The sequence below is a fragment of the Lepisosteus oculatus genome, chromosome 17 (genome assembly GCF_040954835.1).
Source record: "Lepisosteus oculatus isolate fLepOcu1 chromosome 17, fLepOcu1.hap2, whole genome shotgun sequence".
Taxonomy (NCBI): Eukaryota; Metazoa; Chordata; class Actinopteri; order Semionotiformes; family Lepisosteidae; genus Lepisosteus; species Lepisosteus oculatus.
The window spans coordinates 341,918-369,747 of NC_090712.1; the positions used below are offsets into that span (position 1 = coordinate 341,918).

Here is a 27,830-nt window from a genome sequence, read left to right on the forward strand (position 1 = left end):
CTCACTACATGTGAAATATTGATGGAATCATGACTTTTATAAAATAAGGGAAAGCTTGTCCATTTCAGCGTGACTGATTTTTCAAGTTGAGAGCTGAGGGAGAGCTACGCTGCAGCTGCCTGTGTGCCAGCTGAGCTGATAACATTTAAGATAACATTTTACTTAATCTGGCCTTTGTTAAAATCTACTTTCAGATATTGTTTCCATACATTGCATAGGGGAGTGAATTACCACTAGGAGGCCTTCGTGTTTTAGATTACTTTTTAGGAAAAAGTGTAATTGACTTTTCTATTATCCAAAACAATAGGTTTTACAATGTTATTTCTTCAGTTATATCCATGCATGGTAAAGGTGCTGGCAATCCAGGGCTTTTCCCATCTTATCGGGAACCACACCCTGAATGGGATGCCTGTCCGTTGCAGATAAACCAGCCGTGTGTTTGTGGAGAAAATGGAGAATCACATGAGCTCCTGGAGAACATGCGAACTCCAAAAAGAACCTGAGACCCACAAAAGCAGCAGCAGCCCTGGTCTCCACAGCTCTGTTCTGGCATTCAGTTTATACAGCACCATTCTTAGACAAGAAATGACCACATTAAAGAGTAGTTAAAAACTAGAGTTCAATAGCAAGTGTTAAATACAGGATTTGAAAGTGCTGACTGACTTGCACAATCAGGTATAGGTTGGGAGATCCTTTCAAAGTCCTGGAGCAAAAGTACAAAAGGCACTGTCTCCAGTATGTGGAGCCTTGTGTTGGTAACCTGGAAGATTGCAAGTGACATGAAGGTCATTATTTCACTAATGTAGTCAGGATAAAGACTGCTCAAGTGCTTACAAATGAGCAGGAAATTGACATTTATATTTAGGCTTGCAATATAAAAGAAACTACCAAAAAAGGTGGTCAAATACAGACATTAATTTAAAAACCACAGAAAGCAATAAAGTAACATAAGCATACTGAAATAAAATGTATTACATAAAAGGAAAAACAAATATAATTAAGTAAATAATCACATTTATTTATTACCTGAAATGTTAACTTTATTAAACCTGAAAAACAGCCTGAGATGTACCTCAATCAAACAAGAGTAAAGGTAACACATATATTGTAAGAACCTACAGATATAGGCTTAAACATGTAGTACGATGGTACTAATAATGGTACTATAACCAACCCATCAGTTGTATAAGTACCCTTTGGAATCATTGTACAGACCTACTGCTGAAGTCTCGCATGTTTCATGTCTGCCATGATTTTACAAAGCATCACACATTTGCAACTTCTAAGATCATTCATCAGGCCATTTTTACTGGAGCACTATAAAAATACTAAATGAATCCATTACAGAGTAATAAGAACGCAATATAACATCACAGGTGGATGTGAAATACTGTTAAATAGGGAAAGGAAATGGTCTTATGAGTCATTTTTTTCCCCAAAAGTGCACCTGCCATTCTCTGCAGACCAGGTGCTTAACGCCAGCCTACTTCTTTCCTTTGGCAGGCTTGGCGAACAGGCTGGGGTCAATCTGCTCTCTGGCCAGGCCCCTAACAGAGAAGAGCCTGGCTGCTCTCTCCGGCAGGGTACCCCCACACTTCAGCCCCAAGTGCATCAGCTCCGTCTTCAGTCTCTCCAGGCCCAGCCCCTCCAGCTCTGTCACACTGCTGAACAGCAGAAGATCCAGAGGCCCCTCATCCTAATTAGGGACAGATAAGTGATTAGTCAAAAGCTACAAGTCATGCAACAGTTCAGAACAGAACAAAAGGCTAGAAGCACTGCATCCCACCCACACTTGATCCAGTGAACTCAAAATTTATACGATGGAAATAATCGTGTACTTACAGCAGGCTGCGTGGCACTGCGCTCAGACTCTACATGTGCTGTTTTTATGGGCTGGGTCTCCTTCTGCTCTTCCACTGCACCACCGCTTGTTCCCGTGGACTCTGCTTCTGGCCTGTTCGTCTCCGTTTCAGCCAGAAGCTCTACTGCGGCCTCCTTCTCTGGTTGCTCCGGGCTGGACCGGGGGGATGCAGGCTCAGGGCTGGAGGTGGAGCTGGATTCCACCCCACACCGGGCTGGACCTCTCCGAGTAGGGCTGCCTGCTGCACTTGAGCTCACACCAGATGTGGACGGAGAGCCCCCTTCCTCCTCGCTAGCATCACTGTCATCTTCTGAACTCCCCAGCTCCTCCAGCCCATCCACCCCTGTCCTGCAGGTAGTAGTAGGCAAGCACAGTGCAATAAGACAGAATTACAATTTTGTAGATGACTACAGAATTGTAATTAAGACTAACTATATAAAACCCTAAATAAATCTTCAATGATCCTTCAGAGCCACCAGACTTTTTTCACTTAATCTGAGTGGTTAGCTACAATCATTGATCAGCCTAAATTACAAGGGTTTAGCCTTTTGAAATCTAAAGTCACTGTAAAACAGATACATGATAGCTTTCCAGAACCAGGAGCAATCATCCACAATATAAAGAGCTGTTAAGGCATGACATTAATTAAGCAAGAAATTAACGCTATTGAATGCAAATTAAAAAGGCTTCAATTACAAACAATTAAAGACTTAGACAAAATGGAACATTGCATCAAGTCACATATTTATATCATTTCATGGTTAAGCTGTATCATTTTGCCTTTATTTAGAATAGTTCAATATTGGGCCCTCATCTGTCCAGTCCTGTACAATCACTGGTTTTAAGATTTTGTAATCTAAATATATTTCTATTTTCTAAGTATATTGATCATCAAACTGCATAGAAAAGTACCCTACTTGCTTAAACCCCATTATGAGCTATCACAAAGCATCTACAGCTCTGAGTCCAGTGAACAGGCTTTAAAAGCAGGTTTTGAGTTAAACGGGATAGAACCTCACAAGACAGCATCTGCAACCTGGTGCAAAGCATGAATCACAGATGTACAGCTTGTATTGCTTCCAGTGGCACACACACTATTAGACTGACTTCTACTGTGAAACGCTGCTTTTCTGCTGATGATAAATGTTAATCATCATAATCAATTAACATTTAATTTAAATTTGTTCATTTAAATGTTAGTGAGCCTGCAAAAATAAAGATTTCCGTCACTTTCAAATGAAGTTTGTGAATATGAGCGATGTTTCTTGTGAAGCAACATGATGCGTGGACACCCTGAAAGATACTAAAACTGATCTAAATGAAGCAAATCATTCACAGAACCAGCTACAGCAGGGATCAAGTTTGCACACAATTGTTCCAGTTTAACAGTCAGGTCATACCAAAAACATATCTTCTTGCGTGATTTCTGTTGTTTGCTTGATGTGGGTCTCTTTCGACTGCAGAAATCTTCTGCCTTCACCACTCCGCTAGAAGATGCCTGCATACCTTCAAATGGAACACAAAGCACAGTATAGCTAATGGACATGCTCTAGGTGAACTAATACAATGACAAAGTTGAGATTAGTCTTGAAAAAGAGAACACTGTGAGTGGACCCAGTTCAAATATTCAAAATCCCCAGAGACATTGGCAAAGACAACCTTATGGCCAGGGGAACCACAGGACACAGGTGAACAGTGGTGACAGTGTACCAGGACAATCTGGGAGTACCCTTTAGGACGGAGTCCTCCAGGCGCTCGGACATCTCGTGGCACTGCTGCTCGTAAGTGGGGTCAGTGAAGTAGTGCTTGGGCTCGGCCAGCTTGCGCTGCAGCTGCTCCAGGCGGCGCTGCTCCTTCTCTGCCTCGCGCTCTGCCTGTTTCTTCAGCCACTCGGCCATCCTGCACAAGCCACAGTGCCAACATCGTCACCACTGGCAGTTCACAGGGGCCGACTGCAACACCTGCATGGCCCTAACAGGACTTGGTGACCACAAAGGGTGATTCTTTACGCAAAGAGTGGTGGAAGTATGGAACAAGCCACCCAGCTGTGATACCAAAATGTTACACGACCCCTTTTGAAGAAACCAAACAGCAGATGAGGCCAAATTGCCACCTCTCATTTGCAGACCTCATGCTCATCAGTTTCATGTGCTCTCTTCCTGGCAATTAAATCTCACATTTTTACAGGAGCCATCTGGTACATTTTAAACAGAATAGCATTAAAAACAGAAAAATACTATAAAAACTGATTACTGCATGGATTACTACTATAGCTATAGTATGTACCTTTATTAAAGACGGGCATTACAACAACCACTTACTCTTTCTCATGATTAACATCTCGAAGACGCCTCCCACTCAAATCCCTGCAGGCTTCACGATTTGTCGTCTTCTCAATCTGCGCCCCCAGAGCTCTCAGCATAGACCCAAAACCTGTCACACACAGTCACACTCATTACCGTACGTGAAACCAATTCACAAGAAATACTGTCTTGATCAAAGTATAGGAAACCACTAGAACACTCCTGTAAAACCACTGAGCTACAGTGGACTCTGATTAATTGTCCTTGAATTCATTGCAAACCCTTTCATGAGAATTCTCAGTTACTTTACAGAGTTTATTTCTATGTGTCACTAAGTATCCCAGACAGAGGCTTCGCAGGAAACAACTTGTCAAGGTCTAGGAAATGAGTAAATAAAGAATGCTTACACTTATATAGTGCTTTTCTGGACACTCCACTCACAGCACTTTACTAGTGATGGGGACTCACCTCCACCACCAACGTGCTGCCCCACCTGGATGATGGGAAGGCAACCATAGTGCATACAGTATGCTCACCACACACCAGCTCTCAGTGGGGAGCAGAACAGAGTGATGAAGCCAATTCATATAGTAGGGACTTAAGTAGTCTTGTAGACCCCAAACCATGATGATTTTATCAAATCACCTCTTTTAAACAATTTTCTAAGACCTGAAAGTAATTGTTCCGTTAAGCAAGTATTTAACTCTATTAAAGGAAATTTCTTCTTGAGTGATGAAAGGTATTTCAATTGTTGATCTACATGATTTCTTCATTCATTTTGCAATAATACCATATGTAATTTTTCACAGTTTCTAAATATACGGAACAATTTCACTGAGTTGTGTGTGAAATCTGGGAACCCCTGATATAGAGCCATAATGTTCTCTGGCACTTAGAAATGTAGCATTAATAAGACTGAGACCGTTCCTCTACCCAACCAACTGCAGAGTAAAACAAGAACAGGTTTGAGAAACTTTTTTTTGCATTACAAGAGCAACTGCTGTTATACTTCCGGTTAAATATTAAAAAAAAGGTCAGTTACCTACCTCCTTTCCCTCCGCAGAGCCGAGGCTCCAAGCGATATACCTGTCCAGGCAACAGCTTTTCATCCTGGTCAGCCAGTCGCCCATTGCTCTTAACGTAGAAATCAGCCTCAGGGATACCCTACCAGACACAGACTCCACTGAAAATAAGGACTAAAAGACACTAAAATAACATAACTAATCAAATCCATCTGATAGCAAACAAGCAGATTCAGTTTCCCTCAATGCTGAGCACACCAAGACAACACAAAATATGAAATAAATGCATTATAACTAGAAAATAAGAAATTAAATTGAATTTAAAACGTGGTTGTGTTAGAATTGTGCAACATTCACTGCATGTTTTAAGATAATCTTAAAAACACAAGAACATCCATCCATTATCTAACCACATGGTCTCTCAACGCCACCTGTCTGGTCATGAAAGCGCAACAGCGACTGTCCTTCCTAAGACGGTTGAAGAAGGCTAAGATATGTCCCCAGATACTCACTTACTTTTACAGAGGCACTACAGAAAGTACACTGACAGGCTGCATCACAGTGTGGTATGGCAACTGCAGTACTGCTGACCGCAAAGCCCTACAGCAGGTGGTGAAAACTGCCCAGTCCATCACTGGGATTGCCCTCCCATCCATCCAGGACATTCACGACAGACGGTGCTTGAGGAAAGCTCTAAGCATCATCAAAGACCCCACACACCCCAGCTACAGACTGTACGACCCTCTACCATCAGGAAAACAGTACTGGACTACCAGACTCGAAGACAGTTTTTACCCCCCGCACTATCAAGCTATTAAGCTCCCAGCCTCTCTCACCTACGATCTGAAACCTCACAGTGCCTTCTCTGTTTATCAAAACTTAAACACACATTGAAATCTACCTCTACCTCACATGTCTAGAAGCTCACTCCCCATCATTTTCTATCCTTAATTTCATTCTGTGGATGTGTGATTTTCCACATCTGATGTTTTTCACATTACCTGTTACCTGTTGTTGTTTTGCACATTGCCTGTTGTCTCTTTTTCTTGTACAATTTTATTGTTGTTTTTTTGTACTGCTTACAATCTGAGAGCCAGCTAAATAGCATTTCGTTATACCATATACCTGTATATGAGTATAATGAAAAACTTGAACTTAAACCACTATATCCACTACAAGGTTGAAAATATTATCCATTTGAGCGATTTAACAAAGAGATTTTAAAATGGTGAGCGTTCTGGCGCACTATGGCTGCCGTCGCATCATCCAGGTGGATGCTGCACATTGGTGGTGGTGGAGGGGAGTCCCCATTACCTGTAAAGCGCTTTGAGTGGAGTGTCCAGAAAAGCGCTATATAAGTGTAAGCAATTATTATTATTATTATTATTATTATTAAAAGTCTACGTATGGATTACCACAAAGTAGAAGACTGTGAAAATTGCTGTTGTTTCCAACTGTGTCCTGAAATCAAATGGGTTGAGTTTATCAGTACCTTTGAGAATTATGAATAGTTGTATCGAGTTCTCTAATCTTAAAACAGTTTAATTCCTTGTCTGTCCATGTAGGGCATTCCCTGAATTTGTTTTCTTCTCTAGACTGATTCCAGAGCAGCAATCTTTCCGACTTACTTTCTAATCTTACTATTGCATTACACTTTATAATATCCTTTAATTCACTTTCTACATTTTTAACAACATATTCTAACATCTTGTTTTCCCTTTTACATGCTTTCGAACTTTTTCTACAAGATGTAAATGCTGTTTCAACATAAGTGTTTTTCTTGAGTAGCCTCTTTTCAGTTTTTCAGATTTTGTCGTTACAGTTCAAGGTTCTACTGCCTGCATACAAAACCTATATTTGCCTACATTAAACGTCAACTGCTAGGTGTTTGATCTCTTTTGAACTGAACCCAAATCTTTTCAACTTTGAGCATATTCTAAAAAAAAGTTCTGGAAATGGAAGGAAACTGCTTGTGACAGAAAGTCGCACGAGAATATAATCTAAACTGAAAAACATACAGAGACGAATTAATGAGGCACATACATAAAATATTATTTGTGCTCCGGCGCAATATATTCGCCACTTAGTAGAAGTCAATACTAACGCTCTGTACGTTCAAATCCCAGTCCTTTAGAACTGCGCAAAATACAATTACAAACTACAAAAACAGGGCTACTCACCTTCGTGTCAGAAAAGAGATGTATTAAATTCCCAACAGAGGCGCCAGGAGAGAGAAATAAACTATAAGACTGCCATGAAAAATCACACACAAACACCTCCATCTTGAACAGTACTTCACACTATCTAGAACACAACACAGCTCTTCTGCTTCCGGAAAATTCTTGTAAGAGAAGTGCGTCACCAAGTGACGTCACAGATCGTCCCAGTCGAATGCCCAGCCTTGTGTCACGTGACTCCTTCAGCCTCAGTTCTGCACCGCCTATGAGCCCATTTTAAATAATGCTCCTTGAAAATATTATGCATTTTAGCGATTTAACGAATAGGTTTTAAAAGTCTAGGTATGGATTACGACAAAGTAGAAGACTGTGAAAATTGCAAAGCGTTTCGGGGCTATGTAACAATAGTATACAAATATATACAAGAAATCTTTTGTTCCCTGTGCAGGGTGTATTACACTCTGCTAAGTGTGCTATATGATGCTGTTGGATTAATGTAATGATAGTAGAATACGGACAGAATAAAATGTGTGTATGTGTCGTTGTATAGCTTGTACTATTGTTTGTTTTTAACGTTTTTGTTGTATTTTCATTTTGATACCAAAGACAAATTTCCAAACTTTTGGATGGACAATAAAGATATATAAAAAGGTCTTATGGTTTAAAGTTCTGTTATTCAAACTAATGACTAGGAGTATTAGTATATGGAACAAGTAATAGGTTTATTCCATGCTGAAAAAAAGAAGAAAGAGAACACAACGTTTCGGCCGTGGAGCCTTCTTCACCTGAAGAAGGCTCCACGGCCGAAACGTTGTGTTCTCTTTCTTCTTTTTTTCAGCATGGAATAAACCTATTACTTGTTCCTTTGCAGCCTACGCATGCTGACGCAGCTACCCACCTGTATTAGTATATGTATATATTCCTGTGACACAGTATGGAAATAGGAAACAGATTAACTCAAAAGGGCTGACATTAGTGCCGCAGTACTGAAACCTGCACAATAATAAAACAATACTGCGGCCTTGTACCCGGAGGACTCGCTATCCCACAATCCCATCGCCCAGCCTCAGGGTCGCCGAGGTGAGCAAGATGGCGGCTCTGTGTCGGGCGGTGTGCTCGCTGCGCAGGGGTTCCTGTTGGGCTCATTCACGGGGACGCGTCGTGATTACGAGTGTTTTTCCACACAGTCACTACAGCAGTGGTGACTCTGGAGATGGGACGGAAAAGGAGACGGTTACCTCAGGGCCCGAGAAGCCAAGAAGCGGCTTCGCGGCCGCTTTCGATCTCCACTCCGGTCTGCAGCGGAGGGACGCCGGCGCAGTCGGGTTGGCTCCTGGATCCAAGAAGGAGAAATCTTTTGCCTCGCTCCTGAGACACTCTCCGCTTCTGCAGATGGGACCTGCAAAAGATAAAATGGTTTTGGGCAGGATCTTTCACATCGTCAATGATGATCTGTACATTGATTTCGGAGGAAAGTTCCACAGCGTGTGCAAAAGGCCAGCCGCTGACGGAGAGAAGTACCAGCGGGGCACCAGGGTCCGACTGAGGCTGCTGGACCTGGAGCTCACCTCCCGGTTCCTGGGGGCCAACACGGACACCACCCTGCTGGAGGCTGACGCTGTTCTGCTGGGGCTGCTGGACGGCAGAGAGGGAAAGCCAAAGGACTAGGCTCCATTCTTGTTAAGACAGACCGCCTGAGACTTGTTGCCTGTGGTCTTGCTCAACTAAAAAAGTATCTGTTTAAACTGTTCAGGACAAGAGTCGAACCTAGAGCGGTAATTCACCTTGTTTTGTAGCTCTTTGCCTTCGACGTGTATTTGATGTGCATGGACAAGTGTTGCAGAGGTCACAATGCTGTTTTTTTCTCTTTAATCCACAATTAATTTTGTAATTTTGTTGAAGAACGGCTTGTGTGTTTATACATTTTGTTTGTAAATCAAAATAAAGAGAAAACATCAGTTCCTTCACAGCATCCCTTGGTTAGCATTCCTGTTACAGTAAGTTACGATGTGATGTGTTCTGTCATTGCTCTTGGCCAGGGGTAGCCAATATGCTCTTGTGAATAACCCCACATGAGAGAAATGGTGACACCGCTCATGTCTGTAAGCGTGAAGACGTTGAAGTCCTTCTTAGCCCTGGTGCTGAGATATTATATATGCTCTTTAATACTTCCAATATCATTATAGACCTTAAAAAGCTTTGGAGTAATGGGTAAACGCCAAGCTTGTGATCTGTTGGATGTATATCCATCCAGATACGAAGCATTGTTGTATAAGCTATTTAAATAGCTTAATAGACTAGTCTGTTGTAATTGTATGACAAAATAAAAAATGCACATCGCCACGTATGGAAACATGCTCATTTCCTTCAGAATATAAAACAACAGCTGTCAGCAGCAGTTTGCTCATCAGATTGAGCGCTGGTTCAGTGTCACTCTAGTATGGGGTTTCTCACTTGATGGGCATTATGGAATCTCGATTAAATCAAAACATAACCCCCTTTTAACTTAATATTCCCTCATTTAGCCGTTTCTTTTATGCTTCTGTAATTACTTCTTAAAGTTTGTACAAGTCGAGATTTAGTTTGATGTCACAGGCATCATTAGCCCGGAACAGCCTTCCTATAGCAACGTCATCTTGTGGTAGACATTATAAGGATATACTATTTGAAAATATGCTTTCAAATAGTTTGCATAGTGTGAATTGTTTCCCATTTAGGTAAAATAATTATGTGTAGTGCACAATCTCTTAAAAGACTGGTTTAACCTAGAGCTGGGCGATAATTCGATAACGATAATTATCGCAATATAATTTTCCTTGATTAAATTTTAACAAATGTTCGATATATATGTTTATGCTTTTGCGCATGCACACAAAATACTGTGCACGAGTGCGCGTGCATGTTGCAGACCGAGCAGGTAACAGATTTGTTTAATGTTTCTGCTGTTTGGCAAGTGTTTGTTGTGTTCTTAAAATAAAAAGTTGTTTAATTTAGCAATTAACAGTCTGGTTTCTTCAACTTTCACTCAGGAGAAAAAATCTGCTTTTAAACTTGAAAGAAATAATGATTTGACATTTATCGTGATAATTATCGATATCGACTGATATGAACATTTTTATCGTGATAGTGTTTTTGGCCATATCGCCCAGCCCTAGTTTAACCTATGAGACACTGTGGACCAAAATTCTCAAATTGGACATGAAACCAGACAGTAGAAAGGCAATTTAAAATCATCCATAGAATACATTGCACTCCTCATAGATTACATAAATTCAGCTCCTAAAAGTTCCAAATACATAGTCAGTGTGAAAAGGCGTCTAGGAAATGTTGAGTGTTTGGGCTTGTTTTCATGGAAAGCAATTTGAGGATAGAATAAGGGATGTCACAGATATTGATGGTACGTGATTTGTGGTTGAGGACCCACTCTTGTTTAGCCTGGGAGCTCCTCTCAATGTGGACTACATGCACAACTTCATACAAAATATAGCAGCCATATCACTCTGCAACTTACAACTGGCAACCCACTGAAGCTAAGCAGGTGTGAGCCTGGCCAGTACCTGGATGGGAGACCTCCTGGGTAAATCTAAGGTTGCTGCTGGAAGTGGTATGAGAGGGGCCAGTAGGGGGAGCTCACCCTGCAGTCCATATGGGTCGTAATGCCCCAGTATAGTGGTGGGGGCATTATACTGTAAACAGGTGCCGTCCTTTGGATGAGACATAAAACCAACGTCCTGCCTTTCTGTGGTCATTAAAAATCCCAGGATTTACAGGATGTCCCTTTCCAATCATGGCCTCCTAATCCCCATCTATGAATTGGCTTCATTACTCTGCTCTCCTCCCCATTGATAGCTGTGTGGTGAGTGTTCTAGTGCACTATGGCTACTGTTACATCATCCAGGTAGATGCTGCACATTGGTGGTGGTGTCCCCATTACCTGTAAAGCACTTTGAGTGGAGTGTCCAGAAAAGCACTATATAAGTGCAAGCAATTATTATTTTTATTATTCTATCCTTACCATCTGAATTTCACATTCAAACCCACCTACCACCCTGGTCCTCTATAGGGTTATTTACAGTATATGATGTTCCCACTTGAAAAGTTTTAGTGAGGTTAACAAGTTAGAACTATTTCATAGCATCTGGGATCTGTTTTGACCATATTGGCCCACATCACACTCGACAGAAATGGGTGTACCGTAGGTCAAAACTGATTGCAGTGTCTTTCTTTTATTGTTCCTTCTCCCTCCTTTTTGCATGTCATTTGTCAGTAAGACCACAGATAATTGGAGGCCATTCAGCCAACTAATCAACCTAATCTAGTTCTGTTTCTCTGCTGTCCTGTAGATAGGAGGGCTGGTACTGTTTACACAGATGAGACAATGAGCAATAACTTGCAAGGGTTTGAGAGGAGGAGCCCGATGAAATCCTCATCAAAATACAAGGGTAAAGTGCAAATTAGGGAAAATCTATTGGTTATTGCAGTTTTCCTTTTAAAGTGATTACTACGTGTTTAATAAATATGACATTTTAACCAGAATATTTTGACACAACCAGTACAAGAATCTGACTGTGGCAAATAAGAGAGGCACTTTGAGGCAGGTGGACCATCCCTGTGTGTCTCTGTCCTGTGCAGACAGACTCTTCAAGTTGCTTGAGCACTCCTGTCAATAGCTTACTCACTGAATAAGTTCCCACATGAAGGCACAGAACTGCTTGGGAAGTATTAAATAGTAGAATTACACCTGTAAACTGTGAGGCTAATGTAAAGAATAACACATGAAAAAAAACACACAGCAAAATAAACTTATTATATGGCAGAAAGTCTTTTCATAATACTGAAAGAAAAATGAGAGTTCAGGTTTGAACATGTTCAGAATTACACTGGTTTTATGGCTGCAGTAGTAGTTCTGGATCAGTGGAAAGGATAAAGCATGGCCTTATTCCACTCATGTAACAAGGGCTTCCCGCGAGAGAACATGACAGGTGTGCTGTGAAAACTCTACTTGCCAGGCTTCAGGCTGGTGAACCTCTGTAGGAGCTGGGAGGATGTGGTATCTCAAGTCAGAGACTAGTGAATGGACAGGTGCTTGTTAAAGCTCCATGAGACACATGGGAACAGAGCTTCATAAGACCGCATCAGCAGCATGCATGTCAGATCTAAGGCTTGTATTACTTTCAACAGCACACATGCACTAGCAGCTTGTGACTTTCATAGTAGACACCCTGTTGATCTGTTGATGACAATTGTTTATAAAAAAAAGGTTTACACTTATATAGCACTTCTTCTGGGCCCTCCACTCAAAGCGCTTTACAGGTAATGGGGACTCTCCTCCACCACCACTGTGCAGTCCCACCTGGATGATGCAATGGCAGCTAGAGTGATGTGATGAAGCCAGTTCATAGATGGGGATTATCAGGAGACCATGATTGGTAAAGGCCAATGGGAAATTTGGCCAGGATGCAGTGGTAACATTCATAGTTTCTTCTCAAGAAACGCCCTGGAATTTTTAATGCCCACACAGAGCCAGGACTTTGGTTATATGTCTCATCTGAAGGACAGCACCTTTGTACATTATATCATCCAGGTGGATGCTGCACATTGGTGGTGGTGGTGGAGGGGAGTCCACATTACCTGTAAAGCGCTTTGAGTGGAGTGTCCAGAAAAAGCGCTATATAAGTGTAAGCAATTATTGTTATCATTAGTATTATTATAGTGTCACTATACTGAGGCATTAAGACCCACACTGGCCCCTCTCATACCACTTCCAGCAGCAACCTTAGATTTACCCAGGAGGTCTCCATCCAGGTACTGGCCAGGCTCACACCTGCTGAGCTCCAGTGGGTTGTCAGTTGTGAGTTGCAATCAGCACATTGAACTTAATCATGTCAATAAACTGTCAGTGTACTTGCTATGTGTGTACACAGTCAGATAAGAAACTTGAGAATATGTTTCAGTTATAAGTTCCTGTTGTTGCTCAGCATACAATTCAAAACCATGACAAGCTTCAGCCACCAAAAGGAAATGAGACCAACAGGCAGAAACAGACAGTGCACCACCTAGTGGTGGGATTGCTCCTTAACATGTAGACCATCACTTCGAAAACTGCAGCCGAGAAACATTCTGCACATCCTGATCGAGCAACAACATATAATTTAATTGCCTATAAAATCATACAAAAATGTTAACAAACCAAAATTTATACTCCATGACTTGTGTTGCATATATTGGATATATGGCTTTAGTATTGCATATCATTGTGCACTGGTGCACTTTAATAGTGGTGAGAGAAGACTAAAAATTGCTGAACTGGGTTAAATCAATTTTACTTGCCAATTTTATCAATACACATGAATGAACCTTTTTCCATTCCTGTACCTCATTAATTCCAATAATCAATATTATGATTAATAATTTGTTAATAATAATCATTATATATTATGTATAATGTTATACATAATCAATTTATATACCTTGCCAAGTTTTAAACAGATTCATAATCTACTATATTTTATTAGATTAGTTTCTACAAGACAGTCACAGTTTGTCTTTGAAGCATGCAGCTGCCTTTTCTCTATATGAAGGCTGAAAATCAGTCTTGTTTAAGCAAAATCGCCAGCAAATTGTTAAGACAGTTCTGTCATTTTGTCAAAGGTCTTTCATCGAGGGCTGTGATCAACAGTATCTCTGCTGGCATGTGACAATTCTAGATATAATAACTATAGCAAACAGCCACAGCCAGTCCTACACAGAACACCCTTCTCTTTTCCTTTCGTTCAAGAGCTGCTCTACTGGACCCCTTTTCTTGTTTTTATAGACAAGCTATAAATATCAAGTAGTTAATAACCTTTCCAACTAAGGGCAATATACTTTAAATCAAGTGTCTTAATTGTAAGTTCCTGTAGTCTTAAACTGTGTCTTGTGCTCTGCAAATTGGAGTGAGAGCATTATGTGACTCGGCAACACTATGTACAGAAATGCAGAGGCTTGAGGGCTTGACTTGTACAGGACCTCACGGTTTCAGTATATTCTGCACTGTGACTGAACCTTTCTAGACCAATGTTTTGGACGGTTGCATAGTTATGATATGAAAATAACTCGTACAGCAGGCTGAGAGAGAACAGCAGACGTGCTCCGAACTGTGGCTATACAACAGAAGCTCCTGCCCAACTCGGCCACTTCAACGAATAAACAGGCAGGTATCTTTGGGTTAGTAGAGGGATGGAGGAGTTGTAAAAAGGTGTTGGGTGCAATGCTTCATGGGGGAGGCACTTGCAGGAAGGATGCACTGGCCCTTATACTGCAGCTCTTCTGGGAGACACAGGGTGTCTTCAACCACACATGGTCATGAACAGCCACTGGAGAAGAGAACAAATGTTTCAGATAAGAACTCGGCATTTCAACACACCTCACGTCTTGCATAACTTCAGCAGAAAAAAAATCAGGGCGGGGCTTCAGGAATGTTAGACAACACAGAACTCCCTGTGATCTAGCTCTCTAGCGCCCCCTTCAGAGGGCTCAGGGCTCCTACACCATGCAGAGCCTGTACGACCTCTCTGATAACAGGTTTAACGCTGTTTTCTGACACTCTGACCACGTGTTTGACCTGTTGTGTAAATCTGTAGCAGAGACTAACATGGAGGAGGTGACAGAGACATTGAAATTGCTGTGGCAAAATGCGGAGAGATTCACGCAGTCTGACACCCAGCCAGGCAGGGCACTCAGAGACAGGGGGCTTCAGCAGTCTTAAACACCAGAGCACCAACAATTCTAAAAAAAACCTGACATGGAAAAACACTTTTGTGACAATAAGTATACATGTCACCTCTGTGAGATTCAGCTCAGCCACGCCTGTCCCCTCTCTGTCCAGGTCCTGGAAGGCTCCTGAGGAAAGAAACACGCAGGTCAGCTGTTTCCATGGGAACACTCCTCTGATCCTGCATAATGCAGGGTTTGGGCAGGAAGTGCCTCTCAGATCTTTATTACAGCACTGCATTTTCATCTTCTGCTCAAGACTGAGCTGCTCACAGCAGACAGCAGCATCAATGAAAGACTCCTGCACTGAACACAATGCAACATCGTGAAAGTGACTTTAAAAATCTACATTTCTGCACTGAGGATGACCTGAACAGTGTGACGAACACTGACTTGGGAAACTTAAGACTAAGTACTACAGTTCAGCACCAAGGCTGAAAATTAGTCTCGAATGAGCCTTCTAGAGTAGGCCTTTCTCTTGTATATTATAGACATAAAATATCATGAAAGACTTAATAAAAGATTAATCTAACCTAACTAACGGCATAACAGAAATATATAAGAAATCAAGCAGATGAACAGCTCACTGGCATTTAGCACTGCCATCCCCTTCTGCAAGGAGCTGCAAGCAGAGCAGACAGGAGAGCAGCCTGCACACTTACTGAACATGGCTTCCAGCTTGACCAGGCAGCAGATAAAATTGTCAAAGTCAATGGTCTCATTGTCAGCATATCGAGCCACGAGAACCTGGTTCAGCTTGTTGTTGAGTTTGAAGCCTGAAACAGACGTGAATATGAAAAACACAGGAAAAATGGAGCTTGAGCTTTGATGTCTTCTGTAGAGCTGTGTTGTTTTGTTGGACTTATTCAGCTCCAGATGAATTCATTTTTAACAGTTTTAAATATTTATACTATAGTGACTCATTCCACTTCACATACTTCACATATCTAATCTGTTTTTTTTGCGTTTAGGTCAATAACAGTAAGCAATGACAAATGGGGCTGCGTGATAAGAGAGAAACACTGCCTCAAATTTATAAGGGACTGAAGTTTCAAACAAAAAATACCATAGTAAACTGGCTGTGTAGACTGGCTACACTGGCTACACTCTTCAAGAAACATATCTGTGGCAGACGGGGAAGAGACACTGTACACTGCAGTGCTGAGTTATGATGTTGTCTAAGATCAAAATAACACAAGCACAAATGTGTCACAATATGAACAAAGGCAGAACGAAGGGTATCTGTCCTTTAGAAAAGCCACAGTAACTAGGAGATACTTACCTATTCACCTACACATAACACTATAGACTCTACAGCATCATAGAACATACCTGCTGGTTCAAGAGCCAGACGCATCTCATAGGAGCTCATGGTTCCAGATTTGTCAAGGTCATATTGTCTGAAGATGCCCTGAGCGCGAGAACCAGGAAATAACATCAGTTATTTCGTAAAGAGACAACTCTATTAAAGGTTCTCAAACCGGGGCCCTGGGGGTGATGGAAAAGGTACACTTTTCCCTGGGTTGCCCTAGGAGTTCTCATAAAAAGTCAGACGTCAGAGTGCACAAATCAGTGAAACAACTTGATCAGTGTTCTCTTCAGCTGTTGCTCTGCATTACGTCAGTCAACAGCTCATTGTGCTCACCATTCTGCTGCACAATGTCTAACTGAACTACAACTGCAGTGCTGTGTGCTCAGGACATTTTAAGCTGTGAACGGTCACTCTGAGATCCTGCAGCCAGAAAACATACATTCTTTGTTTGAAGCCCAATCTACATGAGCAGGCACTGTTATGACTGAGATATTTAATCTCACACCATCCTATTCAATGTGAAACATGAAGTGCTTAAAAAGACCAAATAGATCATTTTCTGTAGCAGGTGTTGCAAGCATTCAGACTTTGAGGAGTGACGTGACAGTTGATGAAGACTGAAATCACAGCCTAGTCAGAGAGACAGACAAATTGACAATGTGGGGTGTTGAGTGCTAGTGCAATCCTCAGTACCAATACTGCAGCAGCATGCTTACCAGCCACTTCCTGATCTTGTTCCACAGAATCTGAAACTCCACCAGGCCCAGGCGTGCACTTCCGTCCTTCTGTACCAGAGGATGGGTCAAGGACCATCCGGCCATGTGCTTATTCAGAGTTTATTCACCCCACATGGGTGGACAGGTCACAAAACAACAGATCTGGGCACATCCCGCTTTCTGTAGCTCACAATTAAAGGCCAATTACTGTTTAAGTCCCCCACATAAAATTCTGTTACAAATTTTTTTTTTGCCACCATATGTAATTCTATCCACAGATGATGATGATAAAGCATCATTTAACCTGCAGAACCTGAGACAGGAAGATCACTTCTGTGAGTTTAAGTAATTGGGATATAAGTTAAACCGACAATTTATTACAAAAACAACCTGAATCAAATATAAGTTATACTAATGACTGCTGGTTTTATAATTTGGAAAAAATGATTACAGGTACATTTTTGCTCTTTTATACAGCTTAGTGTACTGTGTTTTTATTCTTGTGAGAACTGGTTCTTTGCTCTTTATTTTGCCTTGATAAAAGATACATCCATGAGGTTCACCATGCTTCTGCAGGACTCCATGCTGAAGCCATCTGTCTTTAAGTCCTTGTCTGAAACATTGACACAGAAGGTACATCCACTTTAACAACCTCAGTCCCATAAAAGCATAAAAATAAACTAAGAGATGAAGCAGGGAAAGACTCCCAGAGTTCACTGTGTTACAGTTGCCAATGGCCCTGGTGACCAGGCTGACTTCACAAGATACTAATATTTCCAATGCTTATAAATGGAACTCAATATTTAGTTTGCATGAGACCATAATGACCATGGACACGCTTTGCAATTTCTCTGCAAGAGGATTGAAGTCATTATGGCCTCATTACTGGCTCCGCTGTCAGCCCTGATCAGATTGCAGAATGCCACATGCCTGAAGTCACACGCGATCTCCATGGACAAGGATCCATGCGATGAGAATGGACTCACATGACAATCAAGCAACTTTCAGTGACAATGGCAGAAAAATAAATAGTGAATACATATCCCAGTCAATTCCCTGAGCACTGCAAATTAAAGCTGTGAGCACACCTGAGGATTTTTACATCATGTCAACCAATCAAGCCCACACATCCTGAAAGGAAGCAGGAGACTCGGACACTTACGCCTGCACACCACTCTGTTGAGGATGGTCTGGAGTTCACGGACAGAGATCTCCATGTCCTGGAATGCAAGTAAGCAAAGATCACAGTCAGAAATGCCCTTATCACCTCCTACAGTATGGAAGGTCTTATTCACCTTACTCATACACTCTAAAGACACTTTTGATATTCTTAACAACATACTGGCTATTTCAGAAGATTTCGGCTAATATGCTGCTGTCTCATTTTTCACATTCCAAGTTTGATTTCAGATTTGAAAGAATGAGAGTGTGTATGTTTGTGCAAGAGCTTTATCAGCATCACTGCCTCATCTTCTCACTCCTGCAGGAAGACTGTCCTTCTGACTTGTGGCCACCAGTAATCCACTGGAATCAATTACATGTATTCGTGTACTGTGGCTTTCATGGGCCAGTAACTGCAAACTAGGCGCATGAAGTCTCTTGGTCCGTGGAAATGACAAAGACTGGGCTCCTGGGACGAGTCCCACACCTGCCCCAGCAATCAACCCTGCAGGACAGGCAGGTCCCTGCCCAAAGGCCAGGAAATCAGCAAGAAAAAACACCAACTTACCTCACCAGCCAGCTGTGCAAACATAGACTTGAAAGATTCGTCAATATCATCTTCCGATATCTCCTCCTAAGAAAATCCAAAACAGAGAAAATCAACCGGGCATATTCTTCATTACCAAGTCAGGAGTTCAACTGATTAAAGCTGTACCTGATTCATTGTTCAGTAAACAATGCACAGGACTAGGTGATCACAAGAAATGCACATCTGTTTTCATTGCTATCAATAGAAAATAAATGTCATGAAAATAATGGTCAATTGTATTAGACTTTTTTTCCAATACAATTAACACAGTGACACACAAACTTTAAAAAAAATGCAATTTCTGAATAATTATTTGTTTATCGCCGTTTTCTAGCACAACTCTCATACAAAAAATGTGTGAAGGATACCAATTAACATGCAACATGTAACATGCTGACCAACAGACAGAGCCCTGGCTACTTACTGTATCACTACATTTCCATTTCCTGTAATGGCTTTATCTTTAGAGGGGCGCTGTGGAGTCTAACCCAGCAGACACTGAGCACATGTGAAAACATCACCGGGTGCACTCACACATGAAAGGTATGTGGCCATTGACCTGATCAGTATGTCCTTCCAGAGCACCGGGAGAAAACCCACAAAGCTGTGGGAGAACATGCAAACTCCACTGAATTCAAGCAAGATTCAAACCCAGAACCCTAGAGCTGCGAAAAAGCTGCACTAACCAGCACACCAGCACAGGGGGTGAAAGTACCTACTGTATGCTTCCACACAGAATGGAATTATTAACAACTTGTGGATCTGGTTATAAAGCTCAGTTTGGTAATGAAGAACCTTCTCAGGGGTACAACGGTTGTGCCTCCCCATGGATTTGACCCCACAACTTTCCAGTTCAGAGTCCAGTCCTGATCTCTACTCCACAGTACTGCCTGTACACAATTTCCATGATATAACCCAGTTGTGAAAAGTACTCTTTTTAAAAATCTTACCACCTCTTCAAGTTCTGCTGATACTTCTTCATCAAGCTCTCTGGAAAAGATATACATAATGTATATTACATGATATTATACATGAAACATAATAATAAAAGATAAGCTGCATAAATTGTATTTACTTTATTAAATTTAACTAGTCCACCCATTAACAGAAAGCAATTTATTCCTAATAAGGATCACTGCCATTTTCACATATTTCTCTTTGAATCCTAGATATTTCCTGGAAAAAAAATACAGGACTTAAAGGTTCAGGGCATTTTGTCCAGGATTATGGTCCAGGACAATTGTCAGCTAACGCAAAATGGCTTAAACATTTTCCTTGGCAGCTATGGCTTCAAATTATAAGACAAAAACAACTTTTTTCTACTCTTCACACTTGCATAATCTCTTGCTGTATTTACATCTTTGAACTTTTACATGTATTTTTATACATTTTCCACTGCTTTCCTTGAAGCAACACAATTTATACAACTAATACTGCTGGTGTGTAGCTGAACAAAGCATAGTGTTTCACAATAAATACACAACTACTCCCTCACTGGGTCAGGGGCTGGCCTCACTCAGTGGGTCAGGTTCTGGTCTCGCTCACTGGGTCAGGGACTGGCCTAACTCATTGGGTCAGGTTCTGGTCTCGCTCACTGGGTCAGGTTCTGGTCTCGCTCACTGGGTCAGGGACTGGCCTCACTCAGTGGGTCAGGTTCTGGTCTCCCTCACTGGGTCAGGGGCTGGTCTCCCTCACTGGGTCAGGTTCCGGTCTCCCTCACTGGGTCAGGGACTGGCCTCGCTCACTGGGTCAGGGGCTGGTCTCGCTCACTGGGTCAGGGCCTGGTCTCTCTCACTGGGTCAGGTTCCAGTCTTGATCACTGGATCAGGGGCTGGTCTCTCTCACTGGGTCAGGTTCTGGTCTCGCTTACTGGGTCGGGGGCTGGTCTCCCTCACTGGGTCAGGGGCTGGTCTACCTCACTCAGGGGCTGGCCTTGCTCACTGGGTCAGGTTCCAGTCTCCCTCACTGGGTCAGGTTCTGGTCTCGCTCACTGGGTCAGGGGCTGGCCTCGCTCACTGGGTCAGGTTCTGGTCTCACTCACTGTGTCTCAGACTGCTTCTCCGTGAAGACTCTGAGCACAAAGTCAGCCTCCTTGCTGGGCTCGAAAGTGGAGGGCACGATGAGGTACTCCCCCGGGGGCAGGCGCAGGCGGGAGCTGACCTCGCGCAGGTTGATGAAGGTCTCGGAGCGAGCGCAGGACTGGTGCCTCAGGAAGAAGTCCTTCTTAAGGTGCACGTTCTGGCAGCCCTTGTACTGTAGAGGCCATGAGAGGCAGCACTGAGCTGAGTGTGCATTGGGAGGCCATGAGAGGCAGAGCTGAGCTGAGTCTGTGTGCTGGGAGGCCGTGAGAGGCAGCACTGAGCTGAGTCTGTGTGCTGGGAGCACATATGACTTTAGGATGCCATCATGGTGTGGAGTATTAAGATACACAAATCTATGTATGTACTAATCCTCACACTGAAGTAGTTGTTTCTGTGCTCTATAATGCATCTCTGATAAAAAAAAACCCAGAAGACAAAATTTCCTTCACATCTTCTGTCACCTACATATGTCTGTGGACGGGCACTGTGCTTGAATTTCAATTAAAATGGAAGACTTCAAAGGTGATATTTGATTCTGGCTTGACTCTTGACCCCCATGTTCAAACTACTGTAAATACACAATTCTTCCATCTTAGAAATATTGTCAAACTGTGTCTTATGTTGTAGGAGAAATGCTAGTCAACACTTTCGTCTTCTCTAGAATTGATAACTGCAACATCCTGCTGGCTGGGGTATTTAAATCCACACTGAACAAATTCCAATATGTTCAGAATTTGACCAGGTCTAATCCAAGAGATCACATTACTCCTGTCCTGGCCTCCATATATTGGCTTCCCATCAGGTTTCATGTAAATTCCAAAATCCTCATGCTCACCTATAAGGTTCTGCATGGCTTCACACCTCAGTACCTGTCCGATTTATTATCTTCCTACACCCCTCCTCTCAACTTTCGTTCAGCTGATTCTGGTCCTGTTTGTCCCCCAAGCTCATCTACAGTCTAGGGGTGACAGGGGCTTCTCCTGCTGCACCCCAAAGCTCTGCAATTCTATCCCCAAGGACATCAGAGTCACCTACCCTGAGTGCATTTAAATTTAGACTCAAAACCTTTCTTTTTAGAAAGGCTTTTATTCAACTAGTGTCTGTGACTGTTCCAATTTCTAGATGTATTGTCTGCCGTATATTAGTGCTTATTTTATAGTTTGCTATTCTTATAACTGTTTTTACACCTACTGCAAAGTGCTTTGAGATGCTACTTTTAAAGGTGCTTTATAAAATAACGTTTTTTATCATTATATTAGTGTCAGATTTCCATTTGCCACAGAAAGTATCTTTTTACTCAGTTCTGAGTGAGTCTGTGCCTTTCCTTTATGACAAGTCAGTAAGAGAATACATGTGCTGTGCTCATCTGTGTCATGTACAGTTTGACACTGTTCTTTGTGTCTTTGCTAGTAGTGTAAACATGCACATAATAATCTGTAGAGACTGAATAAAGTCATGAGCTTCACATAGCAGGTTATAGTGTTCTGGGTCTCTGTCACACCACACTGTGCACCTAAAAGATCATTATAATGTACTTTGCAGGTTACTTTGTATCTACTAATAAGAAAACAGGAACTTTTCAGTCAATCCTAAAAATCTGTAAAAAGACCATAGAGACATGACAGGGGAGTACCTCTTCTGGAACCTGTGAAAACACAAGAACAAAAATAACAAAGTTAGTAAGCAACGTATTGTACACATGAACTGAAAAAGAATTATGGGTATTCCTCAAGGCTGAACTGCAGGTAACTGCAGGTAAAGCTCTATGATCGCAGGTTCGAGTCTGGGTAACGTCACTGTGACTGGGATTCCACAGGTAGCAGTACACAATTAGCTGAGGAGTACCACCACCCTTACAGCACCCCCTGTAGACTCCCAGGCTCTTACAGGCAGGTGGTGCTGTTGATGAGGGACATGTCTCTCCTCCAATCAGCAGTGAAACTGTGGTACAGGGCGGTGTAGGTCAGAGGAACTTGTCTACACTTCCTGTGTCTCCCTGTGTGTAGTGTGCAAGCCGAGGTGTGAAAAACATGACTGGCTCTTCCAAAGTGGGTAAATACAGTGGTGTGAAAAAGTGTTTGCCCCCTTCCTGATTTCTTATTTTTTTGCATGTTTGTCACACTGAAATGTTTCAGATCATCAAAAAAATTGAAATATTAGACACAGATAACACAAGTAAACACAAAATGCAGCTTTTAAATGAAGGTTTTTATTATTAAGGGAAAAAAAAATCCAAACCTACATGGCCCTGTGTGAAAAACTGATTGCCCCCCCTGTTAAAACATAAATCAACTGTGGTTTATCACATCTTTGGAAAGCTGAGTTCATTTTCTCTAGCCACACCCAGGCCTGATTACTGCCACACCTGTTCTCAATCAAGAAATCACTTAAATAGGACCTGCCTGACAAAGTGAAGTAGACCAAAAGATCCTCAAAAGCTAGACATCATGCTGCGATCCAAACAAATTCAGGAACAAATGAGAAACAGAGTAATTGAGATTTATCAGTCTGGAAAAGGTTATAAAGCCATTTCTAAAGCTTTGGGACTCCAGTGAACCACAGTGAGAGCCATTATCCACAAATGGCGAAAACACGGAACAGTGGTGAACCTTCCCAGGAGTAGCTGGCTGACCAAAATTACCCCAGGAGCGCAGCGACGACTCATCCAAGAGGTCACAAAGAAACCCACAACAACATCCAAAGAACTGCAGGCTTCACTTGCCTCAGTTAAGGTCAGTGTTCATGACTCCACCATAAGAAAGAGACTGGGCAAAAATGGTCTGCATGGCAGAGTTCCAAGACGAAAACCACTGCTGAGCAAAAAGAACATAAAGGCTCGTCTCAGTTTTGCCAGAAAACATCTTGATGATCCCCAAGACTTTTGGGGAAAATACTCTGTGGACTGACGAGACAGAAGTTTAACTTTTTGGAAGGTGTGTGTCCCATTACATCTGGTGTAAAAGTAACACAGCATTTCAGAAAAGGAACATCATACAAACAGTAAAATATGGTGGTGGTAGTGTGATGGTCTGGGGCTGTTTTGCTGCTTCAGGACCTGGAAGACTTGCTGTGGTAAATGGAACCATGAATTCTGCTGTCTACCAAAAAATCCTGAAGGAGAATGTCCAGCCATCTGTTCGTGACCTCAAGCTGAAGTGCACTTGGGTTCTGCAGCAGGACAATGATCCAAAACACACCAGCAAGTCCACCTCTGAATTGCTTAAGAAAAACAAAATGAAGACTTTGGAGTGGCCTAGTCAAAGTCCTGACCTGAATCCAATTGAGATGTTGTGGCATGACCTTAACAAAGCGTTAAGGCTCGAAAACCCTCCAATGTGGCTGAATTACAACAATTCTGCAAAGATGAGTGGGCCAAAATTCCTCCACAGCACTGTAAAAGACTCATTGCCAGTTATCGCAAACACTTGATTGCAGTTGTTGCTGCTAAGGGTGGCCCAACCAGTTATTAGGTTTAGGGGGCAATCACTTTTTCACACAGGGCCATGTAGGTTTGGATTTTTTTTCCCCTTAATAATAAAAACCTTCATTTAAAAACTGCATTTTGTGTTTACTTGTGTTATCTTTGTCTAATATTTCAATTTGTTTGATGATCTGAAACATTTCAGTGTGACAAACATGCAAAACGATAAGAAATCAGGAAGGGGGCAAACAGTTTTTCACACCACTGTATAACAAACATTGCCAATACAATGGCAGTTTTATAAATGATATTGTATATCTGATGATTACACATGCCCTTGTATTCTTATAGATATTTTCCACAGCTCCAGAATCAAAGGAAGGACAGATGCAGTGACAGATACTCTTGCTAACTCAGTGTCCCAAATCCACAGGAATTTATCTAGCTGTGCAATGCTACCTGGGTAATCCCAGTCAGATCAAGACAGAGGCCCGATTCAAATAGTTCATGTCTGCAGTACAGGCCATGTCACTTGTCACTGGGATGCTCCTGAATCTTTTAGATTCTCCCAAGAAGGTGGCCAGAGGGCGCTCCAGAGCCACCTCACCTCGTAGATGGCGAAGCCGATGGTGTGCATGTCCTGGCCTTGTTTCCTGTACAGCCGCCTGTCCTTCTGAATCAGAGCCACCAGAAAACTGCAGGCCATTTCGTCATCCTCGGGGTCATCGTCCTCCTCCAGCAGAGTGATCTTGTATTGGGGGTTGATCCAGAAGGTGTCTGAGGGACACAGAGGAGAACATTTTACCAAGCAAGGGATAGAATAATACACCATGAACTCATTCAGACTTGCAAAACTCTTGCCTTTGGACCCATCTAAGGAGTTACAATCCAACCTTGGCTGCATGAGTTACATTTCAAAGAGACAAAAAGCTACTCTGAAGGCACTGTACATGACGCCGCGCACGGTCACACTTCCCAGAGCTGCTGCAGTGTTTTAGATTTAATATTTTTATTTAATCTTATGTAATACTTTAGCTCAGGTGATTAGAAGAGCCTTAGAAGAGGAAATAAATGGTACTTTACAAGAAGAGCTGTAAGTTTTCAGAACAAATGACCTAATCTTATTGTATACGCTGTTTCACCAAGATCTTTCAAAATGCGTCTAATTGGGTCCATCTTATTGGCTAATAGCAACCAAACGAGTCAGATGTGCTGCCAACTCCTCCTGTCTGTCAGTTTAATTAAGGTCTTCTTGTGGAAAGCTGTGGGAGACAGAGAGCGCTCCTCACTGGGGTGGTTCCTGCAGCCCCCCGCAGTGCTGCCCCGCCTCCAGCTGCCTTCAAACTTGATGGTGTTCCAGAAGCTGAGAGCGTCCTCGCTCAGGGCGTCGGGCGTGAGGTTGCAGATCTCCAGGCGGGAGAACTGGCGCAGGAACTCCTGGAATGCCATCCTGTGGAGAGCAGAGCCTGAGGACTCTCAGAAACACAGATACGCAAGCTGTTCCTGGCTGCTTGCTTTCCTCTACTAGTACCAACAGTCCAGGACCAATTTTATAGCTGTGCTCTGGAGGTAGACTCTAAAGTGTCTCACGGAGAGCAAGCTGGGGTATGAGTAAAACAAATTCCTAATGCAAGAAAGTTTATATGGCTAATAATGTGATCTTAACGAGATCAGTTCAATTTAAGGACTGCATAAGACAGAGACATTCAGGACACATTCCTGGTTTCAGCCACAGGCCTACAATCCTAATGGCACATTTCACACATACTTACCAAAACTCACCATCTTCCATTTTTAAATGCATATCATCTCTCTCAGAGGGGTCGATTTCATTCCACTCTGAAGAACTGAGGAGAGGAAAAGCAGATTGGTAACAGAAAAGTATCTGTCTGACCTTATAACCCAACCTTGGCTGCACTGACAAACACCAGTTTTTCTCCAATGTCTACATTCACAGTGCATAAGAAGGAGCCTCCAATCTGCACAATTATATAGTGTTAACTGGTATATTCTATAAGGATTTGAATTCAATTGTTAAGCATTTTGGCAACATGGACAACTTCTGGGCAGGCAATCCCCGGAATACGCAGGCTAAACTAAGAGCAGTTAAAACTGAATAGTTAACAACACCCCGTCTGTGAGCTGTCTTCTTACTGACAGTGTAGAACTAACAATATTAACAACAGTGAGGCTGCAACGAGCACTCTGCTTGCCTGGGATGGGAGTCAGGAAGGCTGGATGATATCAGATAACATGCAGGTAGGTCAAAGGTCAGACTCACTTGTCGCTCCAGGCTCCAGTCCACTCCACCTGACCCCATGGGTTCCGGATCCGGATCAGCCTCTCACTGCGACCTCGGTAGTCTACCTGCCGCAGAGAAAGAGAGCAGTGGAGATGACTGACAGCTGAGGTCAACACCTGCACACCTGGAGCCCAGGGCATCAGAAACAGGAAGTTCACAAAATCGAAACAAACTCCATCTACAACTGGAATGAGCTGGCTGAGAAACAGGCATGTATAGGAGGATACATAAGTATCCGTAGGAGGAGGATTTTAACATTATTCACATGTAAATGATAAGAAAAGCTGTGGGAGGATATGAAAGCGCCCAGCAAACAGGTGTAGAGAGAGAAGTGCAGGGGACCTATGACAAGACCTCGGAGGGACAACAGCAGACAGAGTGAAGAGCTGGTACTGTATATGCGAGCAGTCATGCGGGAGGAGAACCAGGTGCAAGCAGTGCTTAAAAGTATCAGTAAGTGTGGTCAGGGAAGAAGAGCAACTGACTAATGTAATAAGATGTATGAGTGATTATACAGCAGACATTTCACTGCAGAAAGTTTCCAACGTGATCTGCATGTAGAGTTAACAAGTACCATTTATCTGCAAAACTCTCTCAAAATAATTTAAAGAGATGTTCACAAACCTGCTTGTTTACAATGTAATAAGGCCGCATCACATCACCAGATGTTTTGTTGCCTCGTTCTGAATTGCAGAATATGTCACTGTGCATACCTGGAAATGTTGTCTATTTTGTGATGTAAATTGGAGGTTTGAGGCTTGAAATGTATTCATCAATGCCGATTCTTTTTAACCCAAAAATATAAAAATAGTGTTCCTGTTCCCCTTAAAGTCATGAAATGTCTAAGTTAGGTATGGACACACCATTGTTTCTTACTTTTGATTTTCTTTTAAATAAATAAAAAATCAGGCACCTAGTAAGGAGATCCGATCGAATCAGCAAGGACAGAACAGCTATAGGAAACTATTGAGAAGGAAACTGGGGGCAACAGTGGAGAAGAGGTGAGCAGGGAGAGGTGAATACAAGTGTAAGGTTAGACAGCAAGCGGGAGCCATCAGGAGGCACAGAGGGCTGAGAAGAAGGAGAAGAGAGATCCAGTGGTGAAGGAGGCAGGGAATGGGTAGGTGAGGCAG

The 27,830-nt window shown here is 42.4% G+C and overlaps 3 protein-coding genes across 7 annotated transcripts in view; 1 reads left to right on the plus strand and 2 right to left on the minus strand.

Annotated features, from left to right (window-relative positions):
* Nucleotides 1-997: 997 nt before the first annotated feature.
* sde2 (SDE2 telomere maintenance homolog (S. pombe)) lies at nt 998-7,566 on the minus strand. Its single transcript, XM_006638497.3, has 7 exons — nt 7,367-7,566; nt 5,211-5,328; nt 4,183-4,294; nt 3,591-3,760; nt 3,262-3,367; nt 1,843-2,209; nt 998-1,696 (listed from the first exon to the last, which is right to left on the minus strand). The coding sequence occupies exons 1-7, from the start codon at nt 7,466-7,468 to the stop codon at nt 1,484-1,486; spliced, it is 1,188 nt and encodes a 395-aa protein (XP_006638560.2). The 5' UTR covers nt 7,469-7,566; the 3' UTR covers nt 998-1,483.
* Nucleotides 7,567-8,415: 849 nt separating this feature from the next.
* On the plus strand, nt 8,416-9,716 carry mrps28 (mitochondrial ribosomal protein S28). Its single transcript, XM_015362548.2, has one exon. The coding sequence runs from the start codon at nt 8,453-8,455 to the stop codon at nt 9,029-9,031; it is 579 nt and encodes a 192-aa protein (XP_015218034.2). The 5' UTR covers nt 8,416-8,452; the 3' UTR covers nt 9,032-9,716.
* Nucleotides 9,717-12,151: 2,435 nt separating this feature from the next.
* The window catches only part of LOC102683266 (calpain-1 catalytic subunit-like), a 31,137-nt gene continuing 15,458 nt past the window's right edge, over nt 12,152-27,830 (minus strand). For 4 of the 5 annotated variants that reach the window (XM_015362564.2, XM_015362563.2, XM_015362566.2 and 1 more), the window contains 15 exons: nt 26,677-26,762; nt 26,168-26,242; nt 25,685-25,845; nt 25,003-25,172; nt 22,608-22,619; nt 20,935-21,146; nt 19,844-19,883; nt 18,873-18,938; nt 18,306-18,363; nt 17,692-17,756; nt 17,144-17,212; nt 16,448-16,526; nt 15,778-15,891; nt 15,186-15,244; nt 12,152-14,718 (listed from right to left, as the gene is read on the minus strand). In XM_015362564.2, coding sequence (XP_015218050.1) covers nt 14,692-14,718; nt 15,186-15,244; nt 15,778-15,891; nt 16,448-16,526; nt 17,144-17,212; nt 17,692-17,756; nt 18,306-18,363; nt 18,873-18,938; nt 19,844-19,883; nt 20,935-21,146; nt 22,608-22,619; nt 25,003-25,172; nt 25,685-25,845; nt 26,168-26,242; nt 26,677-26,762 — 1,293 coding nt within the window. In that variant the 3' untranslated portion in view covers nt 12,152-14,691. The remainder of the gene's footprint in view (nt 14,719-15,185; nt 15,245-15,777; nt 15,892-16,447; nt 16,527-17,143; nt 17,213-17,691; nt 17,757-18,305; nt 18,364-18,872; nt 18,939-19,843; nt 19,884-20,934; nt 21,147-22,607; nt 22,620-25,002; nt 25,173-25,684; nt 25,846-26,167; nt 26,243-26,676; nt 26,763-27,830) is intronic. The other variant, XM_015362567.2, reaches the window with a different exon arrangement.

Excerpts from the sequence above, each read along its gene's own strand:
- mrps28 (XM_015362548.2), top strand. The coding sequence starts at position 8,453 with ATGGCGGCTCTGTGTCGGGCGGTGTGCTCGCTGCGCAGGGGTTCCTGT.
- sde2 (XM_006638497.3), bottom strand. The coding sequence starts at position 7,468 with ATGGAGGTGTTTGTGTGTGATTTTTCATGGCAGTCTTATAGTTTATTT. Across the intron at positions 4,295-5,210 it reads GCTCTGCGGAGGGAAAGGAG|GTTTTGGGTCTATGCTGAGA; the intron begins GTAGGTAACTGA and ends TGTGTGTGACAG. Across the intron at positions 1,697-1,842 it reads GCAGTGCCACGCAGCCTGCT|GATGAGGGGCCTCTGGATCT; the intron begins GTAAGTACACGA and ends GTCCCTAATTAG.